The 19,099-nt window shown below is 48.8% G+C and overlaps 1 protein-coding gene across 3 annotated transcripts in view; it reads right to left on the bottom strand.

The window, feature by feature from the left end:
- The window catches only part of LOC143214803 (uncharacterized), a 35,525-nt gene that overhangs the window by 15,963 nt on the left and 463 nt on the right, over window positions 1–19,099 (bottom strand). Inside the window, exons 2-5 of one of the 3 annotated variants that reach the window (XM_076436207.1) lie at window positions 13,352–16,916; window positions 12,565–12,795; window positions 2,403–2,516; window positions 1,850–2,020 (exon numbers count right to left, since the gene is read on the bottom strand). In XM_076436207.1, coding sequence (XP_076292322.1) covers window positions 1,850–2,020; window positions 2,403–2,516; window positions 12,565–12,795; window positions 13,352–13,658 — 823 coding nt within the window. In that variant the 5' untranslated portion in view covers window positions 13,659–16,916. Of the gene's footprint in view, window positions 1–1,849; window positions 2,021–2,402; window positions 2,517–12,564; window positions 12,796–13,351; window positions 18,734–19,099 lie in introns of those variants that run through there. The other 2 variants (XM_076436206.1, XM_076436208.1) reach the window with 2 other exon arrangements.

The following is a 19,099-nucleotide window of genomic DNA, read 5'->3' as shown; positions in this document are numbered from 1 at the left end:
GGAAAGAAGCGAGAGGCGGCGAAGTCGTCGGCGAAACGTCGGGCGCGGCACCGTTGGTCCTTGATTGAGTAGACCACGGGGGATGAGGCGTGTGCGGGGGTTTTGCGACGGGGGGCTGGAGGGTAAAAGGGGGAAAAAGGGGGTTGGTCGTAGGATGGGACGAGAAATCGACGGCAGGACTACTCCACACCACCCCCGCCCCCACGGCGGGGTGCGGGGGAACGGCTCGGCAGGGAGAGAAGCTCCGTTAAGCCGCTTATCATGCCGAAACAATACACTGTCGGTGCACCAGTATCAGTACCCGACCCTCGCTGCTCGAGGCTAGTCCCATCAAAATTTCGAGCTTCCGAACGAATTTGAATTGGAATCCGAGCCGCCGAACTAGCCTGTCGATGCACTACGGAAAAACCCTTTGGAAATTCGCCCCGGGTATATATATCCGAACGCGAAGCGGCGACGACAGCCCCGTGATTTCACAGAAATAGAAACTTCCGGGGGCTGGTTTTTGGCTCCTGGATCTGTCCCCCCACAGCTGGAAATTCGAATTCTGCGGGACTTGCGGGTCGATCAGCCCCGCGTCCGGATTGATCGCCGATAGCCTGTCGACTCCGGAAAAATGTGCAGCTTTTCTGGATTCGATGAATTTTCGGTCGAGAGCCGGTGGCACGGGTCGGCTATAAGTAGACAGCGGATCTTTATGCAAAATAAAAGTTGTCTGCATCGATTGCAATAGATAGAAATCAAATAGAATGTTATTTCTTCCTTTAATGATTTTAATTGAGGAGACATTGTATATTAACATCTTCAATTTTTAAAATTGTTCAACTATTTTTAATTTCATCTACTCTCAATTTTACTATAAATGCATAAAGATCCGCTGTCCAGTTATAAGTAGACAGCGGATCTTTATGCGAAATAACAATTTTCTCCTTTCTCAATACGTTGGATAGATTGAAAATAATGTACCAGTATTATGAAGTTCTTCTATTTTTACTATTTTAAGTCACGCCTACTCATTTTTCTCATTGTTGGAATTGAACATGTAAAGTGTAGTTTATTAGAATAAATGCATAAAATCAGCTGTCTAGTCATAAGTCAGACGTAGAAGAAATTGATTCGTCGGTGCTGGTATAAATATTCCTGAGCAACCACACAATCTCTACAATATTTTATGTCACAGGTTGAACAATGTCGAACAAAATTGTTCAATTCCGTATCTCCAGCTGCGCGAGCCTTCGAGCCGAGTAACGAGACTTGCAGCGTAAGTACAATGGCAAAAAGGGCCCGGAGACTCGACTGCTGATCATCGTCGGTATCCAGATTGTCAATGGCACGCGTGTCTAAGCGAGCATCGTCCGGAATTTCGTGTCGGGAGAGGCAGGCAGAGCTCGTCGAACGGCGGGCAAAGTTTCCGTGAAGAGTGAGCGTAAGTAGAAGCGTCGGCAAACGAAAAGACGGAGAGAGCAAGCGAGAGAGACGAGAGAAACATCGTGTGTAAGAGAGAGAGGGAGAGAGAGCGAGAGAGTTCTGCGCCGCCGCCCGGGGTTTAATCAGAGTCTTCTCCACTTAGACGCCCGGTGGCAAAACTCAATTTTGAGTCGGTGCCTGCCGACGCTCAATTTTGACACCCTTCGTAGCCACGAAGCCAGCGCGAGCGACGCGCCTCGAACCGACCCCGGCAAGGATGTGAAAGGCGACCTCTCTCTCTCTCTCTCTCCCCTGATTTCTAGAGGGGTGGGGTTGCAAACTTAGTTATCAGACGACTCGAGGATACGTCGTCGGAGGAAACCGAAGGTACCCCGGCAGGTACGAGAGAGCCAGTCGACGGGAACGATTCAGGGACACTTACCGGACAGCTTGAATCCCAGCGGGTCCTGAGGATGGCCGAAGGGAAACGGCCGGGGCCCGAAGTGGAACGGATGAAAGGCCTGGTGTCCTGGAACGTAAGGGTTTGGCGTTACCGAATAAAATCCTTCGCCTTCCCCATGGTACCAAGAAGCTTGAAAGTCCATGCCAATGACTGGAGAATAAGGCAATCGTAAATAAAAAAATAATGAAACAAATCGTGATCTAGAGACTCGGAGATCTGGAAGAATTTCGAGAAGGATCGAGTCCGTTCTTTTCAGTCATCTTCGAGGTCTGAGTTCTTCCTGAATCTTCGGATCACTTTCGGTGTTCGATCAACGGGTCCGGAAGCCGCCCGAGTCGCTCTTAATAATTTCAAATAATTTCTGATAATGTCAAATCTCGTTGGAATATTTTTACTGTTTTGAATTTCAACTTGTTGAAGAGAAAAAAGTTTCGACAGAGTCGCGCGACTTCCAGACCCTTCGAGAATGAAATTAGGGGTAATTAGCTAGGGTCGGGGAATGGTTACCCACGGTTGGTAAAAAGAAACTCACTTGTCTTGGACCTCGGTTCCCTGGGTCCGTCGACGGTGACCTTGATCGCCTTGGACAGCGTGGCGACCTGGGGCGGTGAGGTTTGCAGCATGATCGTCAGGGTGAAACTTTTCCCTGGAATGAAAATCGGAAGTGAGAAAACGGGGGTTGGTGTGCGCGGCTGGAATTATCGCCCGGTGGTAAAACGAAATGGCCAGGTGCTCTCAACGTCGGGGGGTGGCTGCTCGTTTTCTAGCGGCCGGATCCCGATATTAGAAACCGTAAAGGCGGCCGAGAGACCGAGAGTTTTCTCTATTATTCAGAATCAATCCGACCAACCCACTAACATGTTCTCGCTCGCAGTAGACTGCTCGGAAACCGTGGTGGAAATTTTAGATCACTATTAGAGCGGGTGGAACTGCTCGGCTACCAATAAAGATTAATTCTCGAGAACGTATTCCTGAGGATATACTCCTGTACTCGAAAAATAACTATACTATAGTGTAAACCAATCCTTACGTTACTAAGTATTTTTGAATTTAACCCTCGTCCGTCACCCTCGTGTCAATTTGACAGTTTTCGCGAAATAAACTAAACTATTCTATAATTTATAAGTAAATTTGCCTGAAACTTCGTGACTTTTATTTCTGTAATGCGAAACACAACCGAGAAACTAAAGATCTAATGTTAACTCCTCAATAGGCTGCGGATCTTTATGCATTTATGGCTCAGCATATCAAATTCGATAGAATTCAATACGATTTTTATTTGTTTTGGATTTATACAAAGGCTGTTCCCATGAAAAAAGAATTTTATATCGAAAAATGACTATGTACCTTGTTATTTCACCGATCTTTGGCCACTGTGTCAATTTGACACCAAGCGACAGATTTTAGGGGCGAGTGAGGGTTAATATGAACTTCTACCAGGCTTGAACAAGCTTCACGTTAAATTTTGGCCAAATTTGATTCAGGTAAGGGTCGCACATCCCTCCCACATCATCCCCGAAGCAATATTTGCCCCGCACGAGGACAATTTCGCAAATCCATTGAACAGTAGCAGGTTTTCCGAATTTCTGACGTCGCGCGGTTGTTCGCCCGCAAATGGAATTTGTTGTCGAGGGATGAATCAATAGAGAAACAGAAAGTCCTCGGGTGTCGCACAGCAAACATCCCCCCATCGTGCTCTGCCACCCCTGCAATCGCTTTCGACTAAATGTCTTCCCTTTCTTCTTTTTCTGCCGCGGGAAACGCGGCCAACTGTTCGCGCGAGCGAAACGGCAATGTGCGCGGGGTGCGTTCGCTGGAAACAAAACACAAATGTGCCGGAAGTAAGGGGGTTGAACGAGTGGCGCCGCCGCGTCGATGTTTGGCCTGAATCGGCCGGAATATGTTAATGTCGGGGACGCTAAACGCGAGAACTCCACCCCCTCGATGCAGAAATATATACGCGGGCCGCTTGTCACGCGCGATTTCGCCGTTCCACCTTTTCGCGATATTTTTAGCGAACGAGCGCCGAGACGCTGCATCGCTGACCAACGGTGGAGCTCGCCCCCTTTTCTCAATCATTTTTAAACGAGCATTCATCATTTTATTAATCACTGCCAACCCCAATTATTAATTTCTGAAAGAACTTTGTCAGAAAAATATTTCTCCTAAAAAGGAGTAAAAAGTATGAAAATTTTTGAAGAAGTTAAATTAAATTTAAAATTTAATTGAGAACATTTTAGGAAATCGAGGAAATGAATGTTAACGAGTAATCGCAAGCAGTTGAAGGTTTTCCGCAAAATTGCGCGGCTGGAGTGATGAAAGTGTAACAGGGGTGTTAAATGGAATTTTATTTCGTGTTGCAAAGAGTGGTTCCGCCGTTGAAACTGCGGGGCAAATCGAACTGATTTTTCAACGTTGAAACGAGTCGAAGAATTCTTTCTGGACGAGTGAAAAATACCGGTGGTAAAACGAAAGCCGGCACTTAGGCGCGTTCTCGCGTTCTACGACCGTGAAGTTATACGGCTTATAATGGGGTCGGAGTGCGTATATGCACGCGGTTGCGTAGTTTTATTTTATGGTGGCGCGGCTTGGACGGCAAACGACCGCGTTTTTACGGTGAACCACGACATTTAACCGGCTTACCGCCATCGTCCAACGAAATATTCCGGCCCGGCGCGTACCACCAGCCAGAGGGAAACGTGTTCTATCGCGTGGCAACGTCTAGATTGATGCTTGAATCCTTCAAACAATTCTCTGGCAACTTCCTTTCCACGGCGAAATTTTCCCCGGAAAAAAGTACACGCTCTATTTCTTTCTTAAACTTTTTACGTGACTTTTTGTTGCATTTGAAATTTCTTTCTTTTTTGTTAAATATCAGAAGACTATTGTTCACTGCACATTTCAGGCGAATTTCTGCCACGATTATTGAACACAGTCTCAAAATGAACAATTAATTCCCATAAGAAAAGATTTCTGATAATCTCTAGACAGAACAAATGCATTGCTGTCTAATTCTGGTTATTATGATTTACTATGATTCAACGTTATGGCTAAACGTTTGAACTACGGAATCGGAAAGAGAACATCTTTATTGGACGAGTTTCGGGACCCCGGTGGAAACGCAGTGGGGAAAAAATTGAACGGTGTCGAATGAAGTTGTTTTCGAGGTTGGCGGAAAAGTGTGAAACGAAATCGTGGAAAAGTGCTCGAAACAGACAGACACAGAGCGAGAGAGATTTGAAGGGCGTGGGCGTAGGGCTAACGAGGGCAAAGTTTATTGCCGGTGCGGTGTCAGATCCGTGATGGCGGTACGGGCGCGAATCGAGGGTGATAGCAGGCGTTTTGAGGGTGTTTATGAGGCATTATGTGTAACTCGCTGGAAGAACGATCCTCCCCCTTGAGGTCTGTTGCCCTCCACCTGCCTACGCTCGCCGAAATCGTAATTCGTTGCGTGTTAAACGGCGGCTTTCCAGGCATCAATCTGCGCCCGAAAATTTATTCGTTCCACCGGCGAAATTCGCCCCCCGGATCTCCCGCAATTTCTCAATTCATTTGCGAATTCTCCGAACTACGCGCTTCCTGCGCCATTTTTTCCCACACGTTACACATTCTGTGTGTTCCTTAAAAATTGTGAAAGGAGACAACCTTGACATAATTTATTAATAACTTAAAATTAGCTTGTTAATCAAAGGAAATTCAAGCAACTTCACAGATCCTCTATTAAACCACAGATTTTAAGAAAACAAACCCGAATCGTCCCTTCTCGGCTCAAAATGTACAATCTCTGAGTCAATACGAGTCCTCGGCAGTCTATAGACATTTGAGGAAGCCGACAATTGCTGTAGTATAGTCAGAAGAAGAATATTTCCAAGGTAGAGTCACAGCAAGCATTTTGACAAGCCGCCTCGATTCATCCAGCACGATTATTCACCGTTTTCGAGGTTTCTGTTAAACAAGCTGGTTGGAAATTTTTCTTCACTGTCCACCTCGAATGAAAAGTATGTATAATGCTGGCGCGTTTATGGCCCGGCGATAGTCCGCGGCCATTTGCCTGACAAGGATTTGCACACCGCGAGAAGACACGAGAGCGCTCGCGTACACCCTAAGTTTGCCCAGGGATCATGCAGTGTTAAAAACTCCCCTGTTTGCCGGCGAGGCGAGCTGCGAGGGTGGCTTGGATCGTTATTTCAGAGTGTTTGTCATGTTTTAAGATTCTGACGTTTTGACTGGCCGAATCGCGACGGAGACGACGTGTGCGCCTCGCATCGACGGCCGAGATGGAATCGCGAGCCGTCGGCCGGAAGTACGGCCGTTTGCGTGATACTTAACATTTTTAATATTCAGTGGAATCGACCATCGATCTGCACATACTGTGTCAAACAACCCCTGGTGAATCACCGGGTGTTCAAAAATTAATTTCGCCAACCTCCGAGGACGAGACTGTAATTTTTTCCGAGATAGAGACCGACTTAAAAGAGTGACTTGGGAGATTCACTTAAAAGTACAATTACGGATAGGCAGAGTGCAATAATTCTTATAATCAAGTTCATGGCGCGTCATTATTAAATATAGTTTATGCGGATCATTATGAAAATAAAAATTTCTTGCCTGAATTGCAACAAACTGGGGTGAAATAGAAATTCGCATTCTTATTTAACATTTTAGATTACATCGACTCATTTTCGTCATAAATGCATAAAATCCGCAGTCTAGACGTGAAGAATAGTGTCTTGGACAATTCCAGCAGCGCGAACTTCCAATGCAACTGCGCATAGCACAAAGACGCGACTTAACAACGTTGAAAAACCGACGGTTGTCGTTAAAAGGACAAAGACCGTCAGTTTCGACTTATCAGCTCATTGTCGTTTGTATACTTATCTGTACTAAAGAGGTCTCGTTAAATTGAAAAGCAGACAGCCGTGTCCCTCCATCGTTAATCCATGCAAGAACGACTCCCGGAACGGAAAGGAGAGATCAACCGGGGAACTACGACAGCGGAAACGCGAGCCAGAACGAGTCAAAACGAGACGGAACGAGGCAGAAGCGAGGGCTCGATCATCGGCCCGGATGGCCAATCGAGGCAAAACTCAGCTGAGGAATCTTCGGAGGGCACCGGGGGGGGATGAAGAGAAGAGAGCGTCGGCGTCGAGCGGCGGATTCATCGGAGCGTCGCGGACGAGACCGTTGTGAAAAGCTCCAGGAAAAACGTGGAGAGCGTGGAATTAGCATATGTAAAAAGAAACAGAACGGACGCACGCCGGGCACACGAAGGACGACCGTAGGAGGCCAGCACGAAAAATAATGTTTAATCGGTAGAAAATCTCGGCGCAGTCATCCGCCCCGTAGAACTCTGCCTCTCACTCTGCCGCGTTCTCTCCCACGCCCCTCGCATTTCCTCGTGTGCCCACCCCCTACCGCGCCCTGCCCCGCGATCCTTTACTTGAAAGAGGGCTAGACTTTTTAATTTTTAATTGGGAAAAAACGTCGCCGAGGTGGTCGACGGAATCCACACCCGTCCAGTATCACCGGTTTCGAGTGTCCACCCTCTCGGGACCAAGAAATATTCGGTCCGGAACGAGCCTCGCATTTTCACCGAGGTCTCTCCGCGTTTTCTTGGTTTTTAAACTGTTCGGAATATTGCAGAATTTTTCAGAAATGACTTCTCTCTACTTCTACAAAAAGGTATCGAGAGTTTCGAGGGTCCGGTTAGGGGATACAGGATCGGGGAATGCGGACCGTTTTGGATCCAGTAATTAGGCCACAAGGGTTTCCTCGGGAGAGCCGGAGGAAATTGATTCGCCACGGGGGTGCAGTCTTCGCACGCGGCAATTAATTAAAGCGGGGTGTGCTGCGCGTAGTTTCGCGTAAGTCACGCACGATCGACACAGAATTTCGAGGATCGCAACAGCTGTTCGGCAACTGGCGGCCGACGGGGTGCGTTTTAGAGGTCCATGAAAAAGAGCGACGACCCTCTTCAACGTCGCCGGGCCTTTACGACTTATTAAATCATTCCGGGAGTCTAAGTTTTCCTTGAGACGGGGATCGGCAAAGTTGGAGGTCGAACATTCTCGAGATAGGAATCGACAGAAAAAATGTTTCGAACGCTGATCTGGCCTGTTTCATCTGGCAGAAATTCATCTGGGGCATGAATATTAAAGCCCTTGGAGATCACGAGTCTCGACACATAGCGACTGTTAATCCTAGAAATTCGCGTGAGGAGCGCGCGAAGCACAGCAGCGACGGTAACTCACCGGGAATCCTTCGGAATCGGTAAACAAGCTGGAAGATCAAGGGATCGAGGAGGGCGAGCGTCGACGAAAATCGTGTGAATCACGATCTAAAAACCATGTTCGTATCCGGTGTAGCTGTAGGAGGGTTCTAGGTTCGAGGATCCGGGGGTGAGACGCGTAGAATCCATTGCGCGAGGACATCGGTCAGGATCTGGCTGTCGATAGCTCGAGCTTTGCCTCGGATTCTCGCGCTCTCCTGCGTCGCGCGTATACCTCTCGCGGGGGCCTGGGCACGTCATAAAACACAGGTAACTCCGGTATTTATGTCCGTCGTTTTTACGGGGCGTCGCTGGCCACCGGCTCCCAGCGCAGCCAAAACCTACATACGCGCGCACAAGCTCTCGCGTCTCGCCGCTGCCTCGTGACTCCTAGCAGTCGGAGCCTGACGCTAATCCCTGTCGGGGAACGAAAGGGGTGGCCGAGTGATATACGCCTCTGCGCCGCTATGATAATATTCCTCCCATCCCCCCCCTCCCACACACATACACACAACCACCCCCGAGCAGCCGTGCCACCCCCAATCTCCGCAAGACCGCCCTTTTGTTTCGCGAACTCTCTGTACCCGGGCGAGAGGCGTCCGGAGAGCGACTCTCTTCGGGCGAACGCGAGCAAGGATGAATCCACGCTATGCCAGAGACACCGGGCTCTACCGCGTCCCTGAGACTTGTCAGGACTACCGGGACCATGATGACACTCGCGACTGACGCTTCTCGCGACATCTTCGTGTTCCCGAGATGAAACAAGTGATTTCGCGATTCCAACACGTTTTCTCAATTTTTGAGCAACTCCCGCAGCAATAGCAAGTTTGATCGTGAACCTCGTCAAAGTGTTAGGTTGGTAGAGGCTCATCAACTACGAATTCACTAATAAGCTATAGCTAACGATTACTTAGAGCTGTGACGAACTATTTGCCATTTAGTTATCACTAACTAATCAAAAAGTTTTGACTAATGACTATTTTGCTATGACTAACATTCAAAAAGACTGTTAGTCATTTTCAAATATTAGTTGATTATTGCCCTACTCTGCCTATCAGGATGTAAAATGATTTTACAAAGTAAACAGAATCAAGTGAATCGTTATCCCGAAACCAAGCGCCAAGGTTCGATAACGCGAAAACCGACATTAATTTCTTACCGAGCTAATAATTCGCGGTAGAAAGGGGCAGATCGCTGAATGAGGGACAGTAATCGATTAACACGCCGATTGTACGTCCCCTTTTTTCCGTGCGACTATCGGCCGATTAAGAGGTGTTGGATATGAAACGAGGATGGAACACGCGCGTGCGGTGGTGGTGGAATACGTCGTGGTTCCCAGGCAGCGGCGGTGTCGGCGGCTCATTTCAATTTTTGCGAGCAATGCTCACCGCTCATCTCGACTAAAATCATTCCTCATCCGCATTCGCGATATTAAATTGGCATGGCGAAGCCCGCGAGCGAGCATGGAACAAATATTTGCCCCAAAATGGTCAGTGCGCGCATGGGCCGCGTGCAAAATAACGGAGGCGAAAAAACGGGGAAAAATGTACACGGAATCTGTATATGAAGCGGCCGAAACACCGCCGACGCGCAACGGCGCGGCGACTCGTCTCCGTGGTATTATGCGCGCGGATACGCGACGTCACTCGCTGGCAAACATCATAAATTTCCGATTTATTTAGCAAATCTGTTTGCCGGGCTCCGTAGATGATAACGATTGCCCTCTACAGCCAGTTCGATCAGCCCTCTCCTCCCTTCAAAACCACCCCGTTTCGTTATCGGTGATCGGCAACGATCACTGGATCACCCGTTTTACAGGACAACTCGAAATTCCTTTCAACCCCGACGCGAATTTTGATCCTTTCTGTTTTTTGTTTTGGCACAGGTTCACTTTGAGTTGGCGCGCTTTTGGCAACCGGAAGGTCTCGAGTGTCTTTTAACGCGTTGATCGTTCGTTCGGCCACCGCGAAAATTGGAAGCAATTTATTTAGCGATACCGAGATCGAGTAATTTCAGTAGGTCTTTATTGAACAACCACTTGCACCAATTAATAAGAACAAATTTTCTTGGTTATTGATAGAATACAATAACGAACGGAACCAACGTTAAACGATTAACTTTAACATTGATGAATTCCCTTGGTTATTTAGAGAGTAAAATAATACACCGCCGTTACTTGCAGTTATTGATAATAATAAAATTTCTTTCCCATTCGGCGAACGAAACAATATTCAAAATTAAATTTCGCTCACTACTGTGTCAACCCCTTCCTTCGATATGTATTTGTCTGTGTTCAATATGTATTTATTGAAAAAAATTAAATGCAGAATTATGCTCGACGATCAACATTTTAATATTCTATCAATCACACAGAATCAAAGAAATATCCTCGAATAAAATTAATACACTAATTGCACGAATGAAAATCAGTGGATAAGACGAGCACTGGTCAGACACGCGAAAAATTTCTTGAAAAAACCAGAATCTGTCCAAGAGGTATCCTCGAAGAGCACAGAACCAACTTTCTGAAACGAAGCAAACTTGCCTAATAATCCGGCCGGTTCCTTCAACCCCCAGGCGCGTTCGATCTTCATCCCCCGGGCTGGAAGCGACCCTCGTCGCGGAACAATCAAGACCGTCCGACTGGTTTTCACAAGTTTTTCGCAAAATTCGTCGAATGAGGAGGATATCGCGGATATATAGGGAATCACGGAATAGAACGGCGAGAGAGCGGCTGGTCGGGTGGCCACGAGGGGTGGTGGGGCATAGGGTGGAGAGAGAGGGGTGGTTCGAGGGGGTGGGTGTGTGGGTGGCTGGGAGTAGAGTGGTTGGCTGTAAGCGGCTTTGGTTTCCATGGCAGTAAGCCCTCATTACTGTATTACGGGCAGCCCCTAACTACCAGCCGTACGCAACGATTTGCCTCTAGAACCTCTATGAGGGTGACGGATCATGCAAGATTGTTTTCCGCGTGTCCGGGAAACGCCGATATTCCAATCTGCCGGAAATATTTCCGCCGTGGGATCGCGTCGGGACAGTGCTCCGGGCTTCTCCGAGTAAAAACAGTGATCCACCGAGTGCCTCACCCCCGGCCGAACAGCCCCCTAAGCGATGGAACAACCCTCCGCAGAGAAAAGAACAGTACAAACTCCTCCATAAACTGCGAGGAAAGAAAAACCGTAAAAATACTTGCAAATTTACAAGCCTCCACCCGGTTGGTCTGGATTGGATGTTGAAAAAAAAGGCTGGCACTTAAACCACCGTCGTTTAACTCTCACCTCCGCCCCCAGGCTTCGCTGCGGGGAGATGGGTGAACGTCGAAGAGGAAGAAGATCGTCGATATCGCGGACCCCGCAATTTCCTTTTCCAATTTGCCATAAACAAGTCCGACCAGCCGCCCCTCGTTAACCGACTACCAGGTTCGTGACTGCTCTCTTGAAAGTCGCGAGGAAGACGCGGGGGTGGCAGAGGGTGCAAGCAGAGTCGGTGCAACTCGGTCGAATTAAAGGAATTAAAGGACGCCTCGTTACTCGTATCTCTGCCGATCCTCGCCGCCCTCTTTGGTCGGCTAGGGGTTGGGAAAAAAAGAAAGACAAGGACCAAGAGAAGAAGAAGAAGCAGAAGAAGGGAGACTTTGAGAACGTCCTGCGAGAAACGTTTGCATTAAGCGTCAGTAATGGCGGCGATTATTGGCGGGCATTATTCAGCGACTCCCATCCTCTTGATTTTTCTCTTTCCAACCCTGTGCTCCTCTCTTTCTTTTCCATGTCTCCGGCGCCCTCCCTCCTGTCCGAGGGGATCGTTCTCCTTTTTCCGCGGGTGGAAAAGGAACGCTGAATTATTGAAACGCGGAGAGACGGGAATTAAAAAATCTCCGCGACGACGCGACGGCCGAGATATCGAGTCACGGTATTTGCCGGGTGAATTAAAAATGAGGATGAAACGAGGGGGCCAGGTGGGCTATGCTACTCTCTCTCTCTCTTCCAACCGTCCAAGGAAAAACGAGGCCATCAGTCGGCCCACCGACTTAATGTACCCAGCCCCTGAATCATTTAACAACCGCCGACCTGGAAAGCTTTCTTCGAGCTGCGAGCCGGCGATCGGCGCAGTTTTTCGATCGAACATCCGACCCTAACACACCACCCTTAGGGTAATTGTTTGGTTGTCTGGTAATGGGATATTGAGGTATCCGGCTTGGGATGCCGAGAAAGAAATTGCGGGGAAGGTTGTTCCGGGGATTTCACGAGGGTTCGTCGAATTTCGTGATGTTGTGGTTCGAGAATCAGATCTGAGAGCGTTTGCGGTAAATGTAGGTCGTTTTAAGAACTTCATTTCGTTTTGATCCGAGTTTGGGTCAAGTTTGAACGAATCTGTGCCAAGTCTGGGTAAAATATGAGCAACCTGGCTCCGGATGGAAAGAACGTCTTACCTCGACCACTTCTGCCGACGAACCTGAGGTCGTTGAATTTCGCGACCTGGTTCTTCATCACCGCGGTGGAATTTCGTAATTCCGCGCAGCAATTCTCGTCGTTGCCTGCACGCACCGTCACCAGTGTCCCGTCACCGACGTCGCCCAGAGCTACCACTTTAAACGCTACCGGAAGTGTCTTGTTCGACCTCCAGTGTGCTGGTAGCACCGTGCAAACCACGTGCGGGGAGCCTGTCAACAAACACCGTAGCCAAAAACTGTCAATACGCATCGCGAACCTCATCATATCTACAGTAAAACAAAATCGTCGCTTGTCTAAAAATCTGCTTCACGTTTTCTAACGACCATGACCAAACTTGTCATATATGTGTCTTTGCTGCAAAGATTGACGCAATGGAAAAATATATATTGTACTGCGCGTTTTAATTAAAAAATATGCAATACAGAAAATTGGGAAATGAAAATGCAGTTTTACGATTAATTACCCGGGGGTCGTAATCGGAAATAAAAGCTCGTTTCACTGAATAGAACATTCAGAAACGGTCACTTGGCTATATCTATAACTTGTTGAAAACGAAAGATGACAATAACATAACAAAATTTACGGACTTCTATGAAACCTCTCCTGTACACATTTAGATAATTCTTCTACTCGATCGTAATCCAAAGTATATGGAACCCTTCGGAACACGTTATAAACTATGAAAAATTCGAATGGACTTTCAGCCAATAGAATCCTAAGAGGAAAGGGAAGCGAATTTTTTTGGAAGAATCAGATTTTTCTCACCTGTCCGCACCAGTTCGCCAGGATGCTCGGCGAAGAGGCCATCCAAGGTCCTCTCGGCGAGTAGGTCCGCGGTGAGCGCATAGTCGGACAAATTGTTGCCTGCGGCGGATCCTTGCGGCGGGACCTCGTTGGCCAGGTGCATTCTTCTTCTCAAGGACGTGGCCCTGGTCCTTCTGATCCTCGGTCCACCGATCGGATGCACCGAGTTCTGGTGAGCCTGGTGCCCGTTCCGCACCAGTCTCGGATCGGGATAGTCTAAGCCTGGAGGCCGATCCTCGGGGCGTGCATCTCGTAAAGGATTCGTCATGAGCGCGGGATCATCAGCCTCTTTCTTCGCAATGTCCTTTTCCTCTTGTACAACCTGCCTCTCGTTCGGCTCAATCTTTTTCCCCGAAACTTTGTCACTCCGCGACGAGAACTTCGAACCTCGAACTAAATTCACTCGACACTTCAAAAATATCTCTCTCGTCTTTAAACAATCCTTAATCTCGCACTACGATCTTCCGAGATGCTTCGAGAGGCTCAACAGTTAATTAACCCGATGAACAATAAAAGCACGTTCAACGGCGGCACGCGCGACTACCGCGTGGCCCAAGGACGACCCTTTGATCCTTATTTCATTATCCCGCGACCAGAGGGTCCGGGGGGAGGCAACAGCAGAGCCGCTTGCAAATTCTTCCTCGTCTCGATTGCCAAGTCGCGGGGAAAATTCGTTTTATTGGAATCGACGTCGGGACGCCCCCTCGCCGTCGTCGTCTATTCCTTTCTTTGATCGGCCCTCTGCCCCACCACGAAGTCCTCCGCCGCTCTTCGGCCTATCGAGCCGTTTTCTCATCGACGAAACCGACGAAACACGCGGTTGCAACCGGCCCGCGATCCGCTAATAATCACACCGACACCCTCTAACAGGTGTTAACCGGGACTCTGGATCATCGAGTCCCGCTCCGAACGACACTCACACGGGACTCTTCATCGTCCCTCACTGAATCATAGCCCTGCGACCCACTCACAGTCCGCACGACCAAACTGCGCCTGCAACCAGTCCTTCTAACCAGTCTGCAGATCCAACCCTTAGAACAAATCCTCAGAACCAATTTTTCTTACAATCTTTCGAACCAGATCTTTGTACCAATCTTTAGAACCAATCCTTAGGACCAATTCGCAGAACTTCTTTTCTTCTAACCAGATTTTTCTACCAATCTTTCGGTGCAGATCTTCGTACCAATCCTTCTAACCAGTTCTTTGAGCCAATCCTTGGAACCAATCTCTCTAATCAGTAGTTCGATCCAATCCTCCGAATGAATTCCTCACCCCAATTTTTCGAACCAACACTTCTCGAACAAATCCTTAGAGTGAATCCTTGGGACCAATTCTTCAAAGCGATTCTTCGAGTCAATCTTTCGAATGAGTCCCGCAGATCAACACTTCAAACTAATCCTTAGAGTCAATCTTTAGACCAACTCAGAACCAGTCCTTATAGTCAATCTTCAGAACAAATCCTCAGAACTAACGCTTAGAGGCAGCCTCTTTGTGTAACTTCTTCGAACGAATCCTTGAAATGAATCCTCGGTGTCAATCCCTGAAACCAAGTCCCGGAACCAACCGTTCGGACCAAATCAGCGCACCAGTTTTTCGACCGAATTGTTCGCGCGAACTGTTCGCCGAAGCACTGTGACAGTCGCACGATCGTGATCACTGTCTTCTCGGCAATCCGTCGATACCGTTGACAAACTGTCTTGGAACTGTCACTTCACGCTGTCACATCTCGAACGAGTACTCACATCGGCGGTTCGGCCGTGCGCGTTCCGGCGCGTTGTGGCGCGTTGTTCCGCGTAGCAGGATCGGCGTTTTTCCGGCGGATCCGTTGACTGACAGTCGACCAGTGCCGCGTAGTCTGTCGAAGGACACTTCTTGGTGGTCGGCTGGCACGGCGGCAGCGGCAGTGGCAACTTCCACAGGGAAGTAGGATAGGGTGTTTAACTCGCGCGGTCTCGTTTCGGTTCGGCGGTGGAAGATGGCGGCTTCTGCGGTGGAGCCGCGCGGTGTGGTTGCGGTGTATTTTTGAGGCTGCCGCCCCCAGCCACCACCGAGACCACCCTGGGTAACCTACCCCTCCGTGTGCCTCTCTCACTCTTTCGTTCTCTCTCCCTCTCTCTGGCTGTCTCTGTTTCCACGCCACCGCCACCGCCGCCTGGCCGTGCTAGCCGAGTGACTGGTGGGGATCGGTTTTTCCAAGCGGTGGGGAAAAATCTCTCTCTCCTGCTGCACCCTCTTCCGCGGATCCTGATGCTGCTCCTGCTGATCGCGACTACCCGATGACAACACCCCCTTCTCCGATTCTCCTCGTAACCCCTCTATCTCTCTCTCTCTCTTTTTGTTCGCCTAAGTTCTCCTCTGCACGCCCCCTCCTTTCGTCCAAAGAAGAAAGAGAAAGAGAGACGGAACCGGTATCCTCCTGTTGCCGCAGGATCGGAAGAATCGCGGAGGAATGTCTCTCGGCCGGAAGATTCTCCTGAATGGAAGCTGGAATTTCTTTTCGAGGAGTCACTGTAATTCGAATCCTCGCGCACAATACTGTTTTTCGGGCACCTTCCGACGAAGCTCGCCTTCCTCGCTGCACGTGTACGCCTATAGAAACGGATTATAGACCGATGAACAGGAACTGCTCGCACGGAAACACTGTCACGGACGCGACCAGGCTGCTTGATCACGGTGCCTGTACTTGTACGATCCACGGAGCCTAATCGGAGACTCTGACTGGGCGACGCACTTATTCGAATCCTTGTCACTGGCTGGACCCCTCATTTTCACTTTAGACTCCCTGTTGATCGATCGAGAATACACTCGAGCATTCAATGACTCACGCTCCCACGTTCGATATCACTGTTTCGTAAAGAACTCGCTGTCCCAACAGTATGCCATTCACACTGCGATAAGATTGGATTTTAAGAGGACCACATGGACAACTCGATGGTTTGATCTCTCGCGTTTGATCACTGTTTCAGGAAGAACTAATGGTCTGACGTGTCACCGACGTGGCACTGCAGCATTTTAAACCTCTGAACGAGCCACGTGTGCAACGGGTCGATTAAAAACTTACAAAGAATTTGTCTAGCCCACCAAGCAGCAGGATGCTCGACAGCTTTGACATTTTGACAGTCCTCGTGGCATTACTCCGGCACTTGAGACGTTAAGATCCCGCGTGGATGTTGTTTGTAGGTGTCCCAGAGAAACCGTGCAAAAAGCGGAAGCCACCCCCGAGCTGCGGTTTCGAAGAAAAAGGAGGAGAGGTCGGTAATTACCGAGTCTCTGTGATCGTTTGCAGGCTGCGGTTCCACGGTACACCGATAACGAGCTCGCCCTTCGCTGGCCGGCCACACCGTTCACCCGGGATTGTCTTCTCTGTCGAGAGTTGGGTTTGCTCCACCCTTCTTGCTCGTCTTCTTCTTCTTCTCTTGTTCTCTAGTTCTACTACTTCTTCTTCTTCTTCTTTTTTCTCGTTTCGGCAGCGGGTCCACTGCTCGCCGCGCGCGTTTCTGTCGTTCAACGACCTCCCCGCGCGAGACTGCAAAACGACACTGGGAAGAAAGGGAAAACAAAGACGGCAGAAAGGTCCCTCGTGTAGTTGCGTTTAGCACCGAGGGACACAGAGCGGGCGAGGGGGGTTTGCGCGATGCTTGGGGGCTGTTCGAGGGTGCACGAGCGGAACGGAGCACCCGAGGAGTTCGAGGGAGAAAACGACTCGCCCCGACGACAGAGAGGGTGAAAGAGGAGGGGGTCTATACTTTGTCTTAATGCCCCCGTCATACGTGCCCTGCCCCGTTCCACAGAGAGTCCAGAAACGAATCTTGCCAGATTGCGAGGGTGGAGCTCCTTCAAGTGGTCACAATTATCGTTATTGCGACGCGACCGAGCTACCAACGACACGCATCGCTGGAGACGGTATGCTTATGGACCGGACGATGGTCTGTGGTCTTTGAATCCATTATAAATTGGCGATACTACGGATGTTTATGCAATTTACAATTCTTGCAGACGAATTTTCAGAAACTCGAGTCGAATAGAATCTCATTTTCCGTGGTAGTGGTCTTTTTAAGTCTGGAATCAATTAAAATCGTACTTTTGCAAATCTGCGAAAGACAGTAAAGTGATGACAGTGTAATTTCGTGATAAAGAAATTTACTTCTTCATTTGATTTGTTCTTCATTTGAATGCAAGACCGAAGCCTTGTATTGTGTAGTTAAAATGCTCTTAAAGCTTTGTTCACAGCTTCTTCGCGGGAACAACGTTTGAACATAGAAACGCGAGTACACTCGTAACCGGTCAGCAATATGTTAAAAAACTAAACTCTCACTGATACTGGCGCGAACTCTAATTCAGATCAAAAGGCGAGTCGTCGGAATTAAGTACAGGGAGACACGATAGGCGCGTTTCTCTTTCGACAGACGACAAAAGACTATCGATCATGACGGATCTGTAGCAAGTCACGAGGATCCCAGAACGGGAGAGGCCACCCCATATAATCCTACACCCCTACGGGTAACAATGCAACGCCTCCGCGTCCCTAAATGTCGCGTTCCCGAGATGCATTTCGTCATACATCGGACCCTCCGGCGATACATCGCCTTTTTTTCCTGTGCTCCTGCATTTTTTACGCCCACGGTCTTTCGACACGCGTCCCGTACACTCGCTGTTTATGAGCGCAATAATTTCGTGATCGTTGTCTGTTCGCGCGATATATCAGACACCGCCAAATTTCACTAAAATGTCCGCAGTGTTCTCCGACAGAAAAGTAGTGACAATACCAACAATAGACGTCTTCGTTAAAATGCGCTTCCTATGGAATTTTTATTTATTTCATATCCACAACGAAAAATGGGATTTTATTTTATACTCCACTGTCTTGAAACTCGTCTACAAAAATTGCGAATTGCATAAACATCCGCAGTCTAGAAAGGAAGTTGTGTTCGAAAAAACGGCGTGTAAATAATAGAAGAACGAATTTGTCTCAGCTCGAGGATTCCGCGCGCGTTCAAGACGCCGAAAAAATGGGATCCGGGAAGACAAACGTCGCGTGAATTTGAAAGTTCTCGGCCCGCGTCGACACGAATCGAATACTACCGGAGGGTAGAACCGGGGCGCGAAAGCGTCGAATATTTCGAATAAAAAGCTGGCGGCGGCCGCGTGTAGAACGGGGTCGTGCCGCGCCGCGCGTCAGTTTTTCACGGGGAGGAACAGGTATTTAATTATACCGTCCGGTTCGACGTGATTTCGTGTAATTAAATCCTGTCGCCATAAAATTACCAGTCCGAAACGCAGCGACGATATTTTTCAATTAAAAGAAAAATATATTCGATTACGTCCCCGGGAGAGTCGAGGGGTTTCGCGCTCGCGTCCCCCCGTCCCCCGCGCCCCTTTCGACGATCCCCCTCTCGGATAACTATTTTCCCCTCGTTCCACATTTTTTCGTCGCCTGTCTCTGTTCCGTTCATTTTCATCGGTTTTTTCGTTTCATTTTTTTTCCGCTACGTTTTAGCACACTCACGGGGCGGCGAACGCCCTTTCGACGGTAACGATATTCCACAACCCGCATCCGACACGGTCCACATAATCGGTATCGCGGCGGTGAATGCTAGGCGATTATCGACGCACTTTTCCGTACAAATTAATTGGCCCAATTATCGGGACCGAACAATTACCTACTGGCGACCAATTAGATCAACGCCAGTCGTTGCTCGCAACCCCTCC

Source organism: Lasioglossum baleicum, chromosome 13 (assembly GCF_051020765.1).
Source record: "Lasioglossum baleicum chromosome 13, iyLasBale1, whole genome shotgun sequence".
Classification (NCBI taxonomy): domain Eukaryota; kingdom Metazoa; phylum Arthropoda; class Insecta; order Hymenoptera; family Halictidae; genus Lasioglossum; species Lasioglossum baleicum.
The sequence above is the reverse complement of the archived record's forward strand: the minus strand, read 5'-3'. Positions and strand labels throughout refer to the sequence as shown.